Source organism: Dermacentor variabilis, chromosome 1 (genome assembly GCF_050947875.1).
Source record: "Dermacentor variabilis isolate Ectoservices chromosome 1, ASM5094787v1, whole genome shotgun sequence".
Taxonomy (NCBI): domain Eukaryota; kingdom Metazoa; phylum Arthropoda; class Arachnida; order Ixodida; family Ixodidae; genus Dermacentor; species Dermacentor variabilis.
This window is the reverse complement of record NC_134568.1, coordinates 220,496,854-220,510,809: the sequence shown is the minus strand read 5'-3', so window position 1 is coordinate 220,510,809 and position 13,956 is coordinate 220,496,854. Positions and strand designations below refer to the sequence as shown.

At 46.7% G+C, this 13,956-nt stretch overlaps 1 protein-coding gene across 1 annotated transcript; it reads left to right on the top strand.

Annotated features, from left to right (window-relative positions):
- Positions 1–735: 735 nt before the first annotated feature.
- Positions 736–7,907, top strand: sing (MARVEL domain-containing protein sing). The gene is made up of 4 exons (XM_075669436.1): positions 736–1,132; positions 4,026–4,208; positions 6,651–6,791; positions 7,785–7,907. Exons 1-4 carry the CDS (start codon positions 974–976, stop codon positions 7,854–7,856), a joined length of 555 nt encoding a protein of 184 aa, XP_075525551.1. The 5' UTR covers positions 736–973; the 3' UTR covers positions 7,857–7,907.
- Positions 7,908–13,956: the final 6,049 nt, after the last annotated feature.

Sequence of the window (13,956 nt, the reverse complement as noted above, 5' to 3'; positions counted from 1 at the left end):
GCCACCTCTGATATGAGATTTTTGAGAACCTGATCGACCTGACCAAAGTTACTAAACGCCTCATTATGAAGCACTAAATGCTTCTGCAACAGGAATCACTCTTTTAACATACTTTTTTTTACCGCGTGTAAGAACGAATGAGAAGATGTAGTATTAAGGAATCTGCTGGCAGAGCATGAGGTTACCATTTTAATGACAGTGGGACGCAAAATCGCTTATCGTACTGAGAATAGGCGTTCGAATATTAAGCCTTCTCTTAAGGCATCTCACTACTTGGGTGCTATTTCGGGGCGTAAAACTCACTCAACCAATTGATCGAGCTCAATCACTCGATCGATCAATCTATCAAAAAGAGGTAAACATATCCCCCTCTCCCCTTGTCGTCCATCGCCTGAACGGGCTCTCCCACCGAGAGCGCACCGTGCTCTTCAGATCGAAAACGACCTGTTGGTCACATGGCTCCGCCGCTCTGCTTGCTTACCTCCATTCTTTCGATGATGGACAACAGTTAAGTGGCGGAGCGCAGGGCGCAAGCACTTCGGCTCCCGGGTCGCAAGGAAAGGAGGAGGAGGTGCGCGTGCTCGGGGCCCGACTTCCGGGAGCTCCTGGAAGGCTCCCTGTGGATGCTTATTTTGAGAGCCTTCTGCGAAGGGCCCATTTCTAAACTTGGCTAAAAGGACCCGGTGCGTGGCTGGCGTTCTCTTCTCCGGCGCTTCCGGCTGTGACGCCGCGCAGCCCTTTCTGTCGCCGAGCCGCGCTCCTCAGGCTTCCCCGGTGCAACGCACCCGCCGCTGCGGTGTCCGCGCTCGGGCGCCGGTCTCATGAGGCTGTTCGTGTGCCTTGCATGTGCTGCGGCCGACTCCTCCCTAAGGCTGGCAGTATACTTCGCTGTGTGTGACCGAGCAGGACAATTTTAAGACGATAGTCTTTCGCGCTAGAATATTACCTACACAGCGGGAGAAGAGAGAAAGACATGGACAAAGGCCGGCCCGTGGTAACGAGGACTACTACCTCTACGAGCTATCGCACTCCGACAGCCATTGGCGTCAGTGATAGTGGCGAGCTGTTTTGCGGGTGCCTGAACTTGGCAGTTTTCAACACGAGAACAGGCGTCTACAAGATCCTTGAAACGGTAAGGTGTACGTGCGGGAGCGTCCGTATACTGCCGTGAGCGACCTAATGTGCTAGCGCACGCGTGCACCGCGGGACAGTGAGGTACTGCTTGGAGAACTCACAAAGTGCCATGTTTTGCGTGGCCTGCGCGGAAGGCCAGATCAGAGAGAAGCTTGCTAGCTGCACGCTGGTAGCGTTTTCTTTTAGCCTCAAAAGCGAAGTGACAGGCAACGCATGCACGCTACTAAAGCACGCGGTGCTTTATTCGGTCCCATGTGGCTGATGTATGCGCGTGCGTATACGTATATATAGTCCTGTCTACTTGTTTCTACTTCGGCCTTCGTCTTTGGTATGGTTCGTGCTTATATTTTCAGTAGGTATGTGTTTCAGCGACGTACGACTCTCTCTAATTAATAATAATAGTAGGTTCGAGACGCTGTAATAGTTACTTTTAGCCGGACAAGATTCACAAGGACGGGCAAAAGAAAACTTCCTGTGGGATCATTTAGCAGCCTAATTATGTAAGATTCGCTTATTACTTTTTTTTATTATCAACGTTGACCCGCCACAGCCAATTGGAGTTTTGTAGCTAATGGCCAGCTCACAACGAATCAATTTTTAAAACGGATCAAAAACCCCCTTTCGTAGCATGCTGGCGCGAAGAGTTCCGACTCCGTTTCAGCTCGAAATCGAAAGCAAGCGCGCCGCCGTGGTTGCTTAATGTCTATGGTGTTGGGATGCTAAGCACCAGGTCACGGGATCGAATCCCCGCCACGGCGGCCGCATTTCGATGGGGGCGAAACGCGAAAACACCCGTGTACTTTGATTTAGGTGCACTTAAAAGAACCCGAGGTACTCAACATTTCCGAGATCCCCACTACGGCGTGCCTCATAATCAGATCGTGGTTTTGGCACGTGGAACCCCATAATTTAATTTTAATTTAAAACAAGCGCGTCAGCTAGGAGCGCGCATAACCGCTGGAGACTCTCCTCGTCACGCCAACTGTATAAGCTCCCTTTACGGAGCCTACATTTACACCAGCGTTGTAAGACGCCTGGTAAATGCCAGGACGCTGTTTCTGCTTGTCTTGCGCGCTGAGTCGCGCCAACATGCCGCCGCCGCGTGTCGCTTTGTGTGCTTCGCCCGTCGGAAGAAATTGCCACTTCTAAATCGAAGCTTTCAAGGTGGTGGGCCGTCACCGACTTTTCTGACCCTAGCTGCTGCTGTCTTGCCAAATATCCCATACACAGGACAGCATTCGTATAACAAATCCGCTTATAAGAGCCATTCTTTTCTTTTTTTTTATTCTAGACCATACAGAATTAAAAAAAAAAAAAGAAAACCGCATGTGGCAGATAGCGCTCGCAGCTATAGTTGCCGAGCTGATTACTCGCAGGAGAAATCGAAATGCAGAATCGACTAATTAACAAAAATTCACTAACTAGATTTCTAATATGTTCATATGGCACATGCAAATTGCAATTTACGAATTGTAACTGGTGAGCTGGCTAGACAAGTACACTTGCAACGACTTCTAGGGATTGCACGGGTTTCGAGATATACGCCGTGAAAGTTGCCGTTAGAGTGCACAGTTGATCCACTTACTCTTTTACAAACCGCCCATTTTATGCACTGAAGCACAAAAGTAACTTGAGCGCACATATATTTCGCCGTATACTTTGGAAATGCATACCTCGAAACTGATGCCATCCTGAAAATTTATTTCAAGTGGATACGCCTTTAGAACTCACCGGCCATAATTCGTAAATTGCTATATGTGTCATACAGTAATTAATTTATAAGTTACTTGATGACTGTTTGTTAATTAATCGATTATGCGTTTCGATTTCTCGCGCAAGTGTTGTCCACCTCTTTGAGTAATCCAGCTCAATGACTAGAATTGTGCCGTTGCAACGGGCGATTTTTTAAAATTCTGTATGTTCTATATAAAAAAATAAAAGAAAACGCCCTGTATGTAGCCACATCTTTGCCACCGCTACATATGCTCTGTTAGCCGGCTGTGCTCTCTGCGGAATGACGCAGTGAAACAACAAATGGTATCTAGATACTCTCGCTGCAATAAGTACATTCGCCTCCTTTTCCAGGATTTGTCGCTCCTCTTGCCGAGTAAAGTGAGCCGGCCCTGGAGATGATGCAAAAGTAAATTGGGCTGATCCCGGAGATGGGCCTGATGAAACGTTAGCCAATCCCCGATCCGCAGTCGCGTGGATCACGTGGATCGAGTGTCGGAGGTTTCCGGCGTCTTGCTGATTTACTGGGCAGGCATGTACAATCATTATGCAGGAAGACGCTTTGCAGAAGATGAACAGTTTTATAGCATTCAATTAACCGCTTCACATAAGCTTCGCTTCACATAGATTCCCAAATGTGCGTTGGAGCTTCATGATTTTTTCCCGAACATAATAATTGTGGGAAAGTAACCTATTTGAACGAGCTGAGTGATGGGCGTTGTGTGTATCGCAGTGTTATGTACACTGCCTTTTGCTGCGCTTGGGATCATTGGGGCATGTGTTGCGGGCGCTCACATTCAGTGGCATTTCAATTTATAGTTGGCGCACTGCACAGGTGAACACAGGAACGCAGCTCCTGTGGCAGTGGACAAGTATAGCGTGTAAATGATAGGATAGAAGCGCTAATATTCAGATATCATTGTCGCATTACATGTACTTTTCTGTATACCCTTCCTCGACTCCCGTTTTTGTTGTTTTCTTAATTTTTTCCCTTCTCTCCTTTATTTAACCTACGCACGCGAATAACAGCAAACACTTGACAGCTATAGCTGCGCAGTCACGTGCCCTTCCTGCTCTTCCAAGGAGGCAGCGCCGTAATGCAAAACACCTCCTCGTGAGCCTTTGGTCATCTGATCTCCTGGGGGTGTGCTGTGCTGCAGGCGCTGTCAAGCATCTCGCTGTGCCTAATCCTGTGGTACGGGACGCCCGTATGGCTTCTGCTAGGGCCCGCCTACCCATTCTACCTTACCGCGGTCACCTGCTCGCTCATGGGCTCCTCCACCTTCCTGCTGGCGTACCTTGTCTCCAGGAACACATTCCTCGTAGCCAGGAGCACCGTGCTGGTACGACACGTGACATATCCTTTGCGCGCAGATTTCCCGTCCTATCATGCTGCAACACCGCATTATGTACAAACAGTAAAACAATGCAATAAACGGGCCGTTACGGCTGATTCCTCGACGCTATTAGAGATTGTTTAACTTTCGAACATTCCACCATTTACGATTTCAGTCGCGGACTGTTCTGGGGGAAAAAGTAAGTTGAATATAATTACGAAGTCGGCAACATTCTTACAATGACGTGTGGGCGCATAAGGCGTTGGGAGGCTGTATTAACATAGAGTATCTTATTGAGGCGAAAGCCTTAGACGGCTCATGGAACGGAAAATACGATTTCCGGCGTTACGCCGTCCGGCGTTGTAGCACCAAAATTCATGGAGCCATAATTCATAGGGAACTGAGCCCACCACCTTTGGTGGAAAGAAAACAAGTAATAGGAAGTAACAGCACATTAGAATGAAAATGTCAATTAATATTATGAATGCTTCGTGAGCGGGCAGGCGTCCGCCTTCATCCTTTTTAGCGTATGCTAAAGTGACTCAACTTTTTTAATACCAACTTTATTATGGTAAAGTAAATGACGTTATGTAAAACTATTATGATAAAGCAAATAAAAAACCTCAGTCTTTTCGTATTTATTCTTCCTTCTCATTCTTTGAGTTCATTTCTTTGCAAAAAAAGTGATGTTGATGCCTGCCAGACCTCTCGTTCGCGCGCGTACAGGAGGCACTGAGAGCGGCGAGAAGAATGAGAAGGTCCGAGAGGCTTGTATATATATATATTTTTTTAGTTACAAGCACGTGAAGTCAGTATGGCTCCACGTGGTTGTAATAACTAACTAAAAAATTTAGCCCCTCGGTCCCGCTTATTGTTCTCATTCATTTCATAGCGAGGGTCTCGACGTTTAACAGCTTTGATGCCATGAGGTAACATACGCTGGTTTATTGGGCAGTAGCCTGGAAGGGGGGGGGGGGGAGCTCGCGAGGGCGCGTATGCTATATACGTGACGCCTGCGGTTGAAAGGATGTTGCACACCCATCGCTATGAGCGGCGCTGGCTAACACTCCAACAGTTAGATCAAGTACAGGTGTACACAAACACCCAAGAAATTGGATGGGGGGTCAGCTACGGCGGTACCTCAATTGGTACAGCATCGAACGAGTAATGCCGAAGGCGTGGGTTCGTCTCCCACCGACGGCAAGTTGTATTTTCGCCCCCTTTCCTTTATCCTTATTTTTATGATAAAAAATAACGTACAGCGTGAAGGACAAGGACTGCGAGAGACGACATGCACGGCGCTGACTTCCAACAATATTTTATTGCGTTGCCACATCGTGTGTATATATACAAGGGGGGGAGGGGGGAGCATGCGCAGAAAATGAAAGGCAGTCACAAGGGGTGTTGTAACAGCAAGTCACTGTACTAAGAACATGGTCACTTGAAAAAAACGAACATTACGATTTCTATCTGTTTAGATACGTGACTTCACTAGGGGTCAGCGCGATAGAGGGGGCACTAACGCGCATACTACCCAGTTTTCTGATTCGCGCTGTACGTTATTTTTTATCATGAATTACGAACTATAGCCCAAGCAACCACCCTACTTATTCTTATATTTCAATTTAACTGAACAGTTAACTTCCCCGTGCTTTCCCTGGCTTCATTGTCTGCTGGGTTCACGTGTTTGTGACTAACTAACAAAAAAAAGAAAGAAAAAGAAAACGAGAATAACGTGTTTTAGAGATAGCGTACTTAAGCGATGTGCCCAAAAATATAACGCCAGGGGACAACTCGCATGCGCAGAACCAGAACTCCGCTCCGTTTGTTTTGTACTCCCGAACAACAGCATCCCATGATTTTGGGTTCCTTATTTCTAAAACTATTTAATATAGCCATCTGCTTCGGGGACATGGCTCAAATTACAACACAATGACTCTGCGCATTTGCATGTAATCATGGAAAGTTATGTTATTTCAGCTATGTTATTTCTTATTGCCATATAGGCGCTTGTTCTGCACTTCCTTCGCGGTCGAAAGGCTCTTGTGGTGTATCACCTGAGCAGACTATCAGTCGCTGCCATGAAGCCATCGGTTTCAGGTGTGGAGTGCCATACCACTGAGCGCACGCGCTTGTGCGCAAATGACAGGATGGAGTGCACTCTCTGGGTGTCGTTTCGAGCACCGTTACTCTGCGAACTGCGAGCTTTGCATAGCCCCGCAACTCTTTGTTCAAGTGGGGTGGCGCTATATGTACAGTTTATGCAGCATACCAATGCTTCGCAGGAGCTGTGCATGGCATAGTGAGGGAGAGAAATTAATGTTACAGGTGTCTAGATTATTTGGTGTTTGATGCAGCGTTGTTATTCACGGCGTCCAAATCCCGAAAGGCGTCGTCCTGAGCGCACGCCGATGACCGGCACACTGCTAAACGGCTATACGTTTTCAGGAGACGATACAGAACGGCGTCTCCTTCCTGCTCCTGGGCGGATCGTCGGCGTTCCTGCTGGTGCAGACGTACTTCTTCCTGTGGCCGATGTACTTGCTGATTCCCTTCTTCCAGGCCTACCCCGCCATGATGGCGGCTGGGGTAGGTGAACGCTGCTCGCCTTTCCGCTTCCCATACCCTTACCAAGCCCTCCGAAAGCGACTCGCTGCGCGCTGTTATTGAGGCTACTGTGTGGTCTGTTCGGCGTCTCTTATGCGTCTCAGGATGGGCGTCAAAGCAACAGGAAGAGCTTTTATAAGGTACCCAACAAAACCTTTCACAACGCATGGGACGCTTGATCGGGCTGTCCACAGCTCTGGCTCCCGTCCGAGGTTAAGCTTGTAACAAGTGTGGCGGCCGCTTGCGTTCTTTCACGGCCATCGATGTATGTATACAGGTTGTCCAGCTAAATTTAGCCAGAGTTTAAAAATATGCAAATGCCACGTAGCTGAACAGAACAAAGGTAATTTTGTTTGTCGTCGCTTGGAGATACTCAGATTATACTTTTTCATTCCGCCTAATTAGATAATTAATATTAGTTAATTCATTCATTTATCAAATATTCTAATTAGATGAAAAGTGTCATGGAGAAAATTGTAGAGAAACGTGAAAAACTCACGATACAGCTTTGTGCTGCTCAATACGCGCTACATAAAAGTGTTTTTCCGAGCATGAAAGAAGCCCGCGAATACACGCAAAGTGCCTCGAGCGGCCAGTCACGCGGCAAGCAGAGCCGGCACTCACAAACAAGTTCTTACGCTGAAACTGCTCGCAAGAAAAGCTGACAGCCACTTTTCATACAGGACATATGATTGCTGAAGTTGGGCGGCGAATGGCATACACTTACGAACATAATCATTTTGGATTCGGGCCCTGAAGTTGACTGTTTTAACCATAAGTGAATTGTATACTCCTACGTTCATCCTTAACAGTAGGGGCTCGCAAAGAGGTAAAGTCTGTGCATCAAGGTGAATCAATATGGTGGGCTCCACTTACTCAATCAGGCGCGAAAGCCCAGCTGCTATGCGTGTTTTCTTCTCACGTACGACCAAGGACTTTCTCCAATGTCCTTGAATGTTTCTTCTTATTTTTCAGGTACTGGGAGCAACAGCAGCTGCAGTTCACTTCTTGGACTCCGTGCTGGCGTGCCGAAATCTGAGGCAGTGAATCCGTGGCAACGAACGCTCGTTTCTTTGTAATTAAATTGTGGTGACCATCTATACAGCCGTACATTTCAACAAGCAAGAACACGACCGCGAAAAAAAAAAAAAACACTTGAATGCATCGAGACGCATGAAAATATAGAAGACGTTACAATCTCTAGATACCCGAGATATCTCAGCAAGAGGCCTCTGGGAATCGTTCGTCGAGTGGCACATGTATTTTGTCAGCACTGAGCGAAACTTCGCACTCACGCATTCAACAAAGACTGTGGGATAGTCCCTATACTTGGCACATTGAGAAATGCATACCTTATGCGACAGAACGGGCAGTTTACGCGCTATACTCCATGGAGGACATGTTGCTGGGCTAGTTTATACACTATTACTTGCTAAATCACATCATGTGTAGCGACACCACACAACCGCAAAGTTAAAAAAAAGTAAACATGCCACGTGTTTCTATGCCAGTGTGTCGTCGTGCTACATTATGTCCCATTGCTGCTCGTACGCAGTGAAAAGCAAAATTAGCGGTCCAAGTAAGATAATTAGCGTCGTGTTTATAATTCAGAAAAGAAAGAAGTAGACAGTAGGGCGTGTTTAGCGTTCGGCCATTCTTTTTTATCATTATTATTTATTGTGACAGGCACGTGAAGTACCCATGGCAGATCTACTCTTTTCTGTCTTACCAGCATGTGCCCTACACAGTACTGCGGCGAACATGGCGCCGACCATTGGAATTCTCTTGAAAAGGAATGTACACATAGGACAAGAAAACAGCGTTACTGCGGCAACGTGGCCGGGCATGCTTTGTCGCTAAAGCAAAGTCGCCGGTTTGACATTGCGAATTGTTAAAGGCATCGCATGCGCCATCACTGGAATGCATTTAATGCGTTGCAGTCCGTAATTGTGCGCGAATATACAGTACAGAGAATTTCGTCATTTCGGCATTGGCAGGTTTCTTTAGGAATATGTGCCACCTCGGCGAAAGAAGTCGGAAGAAAGTACTGAAGGAATATGAGCGATTGGATCTAGTGGACGTTGCATGCATTGCACCGGACCCGTTCCAATGCACCTGCAAGCTTTTAGTGGCGAGAGAAGGCGGAAAGCGAAGAAACAGCTGCGTAGACGCATCAGACCATGAAGTTCTGTTTTATAATGGTGATCGTATTGTTGTGTATGACAAGAAAAATAGCTGCTTTAGGTTATATAATTCCTCGTTTGGGGGGGGGGGGGAATGACAAAGATGTATGCATCATTTTGCCAGGGATCAATGTCTTCTATCGACGCAGACGTTGCTTCACATGTCTGAAAGTTTGCTATTCACTTGGGATGTTACGCAGAGTTTTCCTGTACGTTTCGACTTCGAGAACTAGAGTTCCGACGAATGGAAGGCGCCTGATGATAAATAGAATTAATTAAGTGGTGCTTGTGAAGAAACGTGTGGGACCTCGTGTTTTTGGTAGAGTCGAGACAAAGAGCCTACAGGCTGGAGCGAACGCGCGAACCACCGTATCCGTGCGCCCGGACTCCTACTCGGACTCGGAAGTTTGCTCCCGGCGGATAACTTTACATGCGTGCTGAGCGCCTTGTAGTCTAAGGTAGTCTATCAGGTCTTCGTCAGAGTACCACTTTGGCGCCCCTCTGACAATGCAAGTGTTATTCACTCAGCCAGATTCGAGCGTAAAGGTGTGGTATAAAGCTGTGGATCCAGCTTCACGCGTCCCAGGCTCTTCTGACTCAGTTGTGAGTCTTCTTCCAGAAAGGCCCTTCTTGCCTGGCCACGTTCCAGCCACGTTCCAGATCACGTTCAAATTTCTATGCTTCGCTAATAACCACGCTTCGCGCCTTAGGATCGCCCTGCGCGAGACAACGCCCGCCCTGGCTGTTTGAAGAAATTATTTGCAGCTTAAGGCCCCCGAACTAAGGCTGCATTGAAACAAGTATATTCAATCTGGAGCAGCAAAGTCGCTCGATCTGGACCACTGCACCACGACTTACTAGAATTACTACCAAGTGTACACAAAATGATCTATCAAAGCGAAGCTGACCTCTGTGTAGCTACGTCCTGTATACCCTAACTGAGATCAACATGGTCTGGCCGGACGTAGGCCATCTGGTCTCCTTGACGGTTGTCGTGGGCGCGGAAATAGTTGCTGTTTTACTCAAACTAAAAACGTTGCCTGCCAAGAATGCTGCACTCCTCAGTCAGAGACTCGAAGCCAGCATTTGTTTATTTTTTATTGCTTCATAATGTCAACCCTTTGGCAGGATTATTACAGGAGTGGGGTTTGGTGGAGTGGTGTGCCTTCTAGAACAAGTGAACAACCACACACTCGACAATGACTAGGCAGGTTTGCCCCTCCTCCTGATGTGACGGCCGTTTCGCGTTCCTTTAAGCGGACATTTACACAACGCCCCGTCTGGCCTATATACACGCGACCGCACTTCAACGGTATGGGATAAACAACATTTTTAATGCAAGTTATGAACTTATGGCTGGTACTGCAGGCACTCCCAGGTTTACAATTTTCAATCCTAGCACATAGACTTGACATCTTGCGTGGCGCCGAGAACACAACCCGAACGCCGTGCCTTGTGGCAACTTTTTTCACACTGTGGTAAACCTTGTGGACTGAGGGCACGTCGTCCACTGCCAATGAGGACCGTAAGCGAGTAACAGGTGAACTTTACGAGCGCACTTTTCTGCACACTTCAAGAGCTGCATTGCATTGCAGATGATATCGGCGTCCATGGGCGCTGAAAACATGTATTTATTGATAATAATAAAATAAAATAAACTCGTCCTTTCTTTAATCGTCCCGCATATATAAAATTTATTAGCAATTTCATTTTCGTTGAATGTATCTAACTGTGTCTCGCTTTAATTAAGAAAACGCTTTTTTTTTTCTTTCCCAATGTTTGTTCCCTACAGACATAGTCGTGCTTCAATCGCTACTCCCATCAACACCCTTTGCTGATGTCGGTGACAATTCCTTCTGAACCGCGCTTCTCGCGCGAAACTTCGCGACCTATTTGGATCGACCTTGTGCCCTGTGCTTTCGACGTTTCGTTCGGTCAGTTCGATCGCTGCTGCTGCCGCGATTCCTCACTCCGTCATTTTGACAGCGAGTTTTCGCACTTCAAATAGCTATCTACTAATTTGCTATCGCAATCGATGCTTCACCTTTCGGTCAAAAGTGCGACTTTTTTTTCTCAAGCATTCATCAACGTGGTTGCTTCACCAAAAACGCACACCTGTATACGTTCTTTAAGCTCGTTTCTTGAAGATATTGGAAATTATGGCAACTTTAGCTGCCAGCTTTCTCTCAATTATTTGAGTGTTATATGAGTAGACAGAAGTAATATTATGAATTGATACAATGTTTAAAAAGAAACACATGCAAAAACGGACGCCCAAGAACGCGCTCGAATGGACGAGGGAGCTAAAACAAGATGACGAATGCGGAAAGCGCGGATTAGACGAAATTTCTACGTTTCTACCGTGTTCCAGCGCGCATTAATGCTCTGTGATCCGCTTGTGTCTGCCTCAGTGTTCGTGTAGCAACCGCTTTAGTCAGGTGCACTCGTGCACAGCGCGCATAATCGTGCGCAGTGCTAAACTCAACAGGTCGCGCGCGACAGCGTCAGCAGAGGTGCGCCGCGAAACAGAAAACGAAGGGGGAAAAAAAAGGGGGGGGGGGATGGTCGGGCCTGTGAGATGTGCGTCACGCGATCCTCGAGCTCCGCTAAGGGAGAACGCAGGGAAGGAATTTCGCTTGCGGAGGCCGAGCGGGGCAAGTGGTGATAGTGTCTCGCTCAGCAGAGGAGCTTTGCCTCCTGAAATCGCGGGTTTGCGGCACAGAAACATTTCTATCTCAGCTATTAATGAGCCGATTTGAAAAATGTTTTCGGCAGAACGCGCCGCAGAGGGCGCGTACCATCTTCCACCATTATTTCTATGTGGCCTGACATAGGCGGCGACTTTTCACTTATCCAGATGGGGGGTGGGGGGTGGGGGGGGGAACAGCTTGCTGCATATATATATATATATATATATATATATATATATATATATATATATATATATATATATATATATTGCGCACTTGAAGAAACTTCGTGTGGCCTCGAAGAATTGAGCGCTGAAGTGACGGCGTTGTATGAGTATATACAAGGCTTCATACCAGGAGACAGTTCACTTTCACAGCCTGAGTCCTCTCGATAGTGTAATCTTCCTTCGTGTAATTGTCGCATACCACTAATACTGCTTCGCCTTACCGACGAAACTGCAGCCTCTCTCTCTCTTGTTTTCTTTTTCTGTGAGTCCGAGTATAAGCGCTGCTGCGCATGACTCCTGCCGATTCTTATTTTCAGTGAATCCGGTTTGGCCTCATTTAGGTTACTTAGTGAATTGGACTTCCCCAACTATCTTCCACCAAGGCTTAAACAAAGAGCAGGCGCGTTACTCGAAGAAAACCTAGTACATAATGTTTCTAGTACAGTGGAGTAGTCGCCAGTAATTATTTCGTTACTAAGATTTAATTCGGTATTTGCAATTAATTATCTAACTCGAGTACAGTCCTAATTTTCAAAGTGTCAATGAGGCATATGTAGGCACACCAAAATGACATCTAACTGCAGTGTTTTCAGCGACGTACTCAATGCGCACAATTTTTTCCGACTGTCGAAGGAGCCTGACCAAGTATGAAAAATACCACATGACTGCGCTCCCATCCGCATCATAAAGCAGCGCCCTCAAATAAGCTGATTGAAATCGAATTCATTGTTTGTCGCAAACCCGTAGAGACAACACATCACCTTGATAATGGTATGGAAGGAGCAGCAACAGCAGGTTTCGTTGCTTTCGCAGCTATTCCTTCCTGTCATTTCTACGTCACACTTATTATTCGTCTCTCAAGGCCGACTGATCACACTGATAACAAAAGCCCCTTCATAACGCGGCAGAAGCGCCGCTTTGACCACGCAATAAATGCGAAAAGCAATGTAATACGCATAGGATGTTTCAGAATCCCGGCTTTGCTTGCACCGTATCGACAGAGTGCGCGCGAAGTTATATATAGCGCCAGAAACTCGCTTTGGACCAAAGCCAAATTAAAGTAACCGGTTTAGTTTTCATGGAAGTATATACGTGCTGCAAAAACAGGTTCGTGTCAAAAAATAAAAGCGATATAAACAGACCGAGAATCGACCATCATGTAGAGGAAAGGCAAAACCGATGCCTTCAACAAAGTAAGTATACCACTTCTAAATGAGCCGAATTGTCAATCAGGATGTCTGCACACAAAGGAAAAACGAAAAAAAGAAAAGGAACCACCGTCAGATTTCGGTGTGCCCTTATTATCTATGAATTCGTAAGCTCCGCTGAACACCAGCCTAGAGGATAAGTCTGAATAGGTCTCTTTTTTTTTTCTTTTTTTACATCTACGCAGTACTGTGTCCGTTTTATCAACCCTTCGGTGGCTGTCTTGGTGACCGTCGCTAGAATTTTACGGCAGACATACGTCTTCGTTGCTTTGAACTAATCTGACGTCCGTTTCGAACATGTAAGCACGATCTTTCACATAACCCAAACGAAAGAAATCGAGTGGAGAGAGGTAAAGCAATCCAGCTGGTTAATTTACAGGCCCCTGCCTTCCAAACTACTGCGCATGAAAAGTCGCATCCAGCCAGTTTCCTGCTCGACTGCTGCTGTGTGCGGGTGCCTCATCTTGCTGATACCACAAAAGTGGAAGATGTGACAGTGGGACTTCGCTGAGAAACTCATCCACCACTCCTCCAAGGATTTCGTCCACGTAACGCTGTCCAGTCAGTGTGTGATCGAAGAAGATGGGACCGATTATAGCACTGGCGTAAATTCCGAGCCGCACATTGAGCGACCACTGGTACTGGGGCCGATTGCGCTTTACCCATTGTAGATTGGAGTCCCTCCAATAGCGTGCCTTATGCAAATTTACCTAGGTGTTTTAGTCGTGAAGAAAACAGAAAGGGCGTTGTTCTTACAAGTTCCAATAGAGCGTGCAAGTCTCGCCCGTTTCAAATCTTTGCATAGAGCTACAACCTGGGTTTTCATTGCGTTTTTTTTT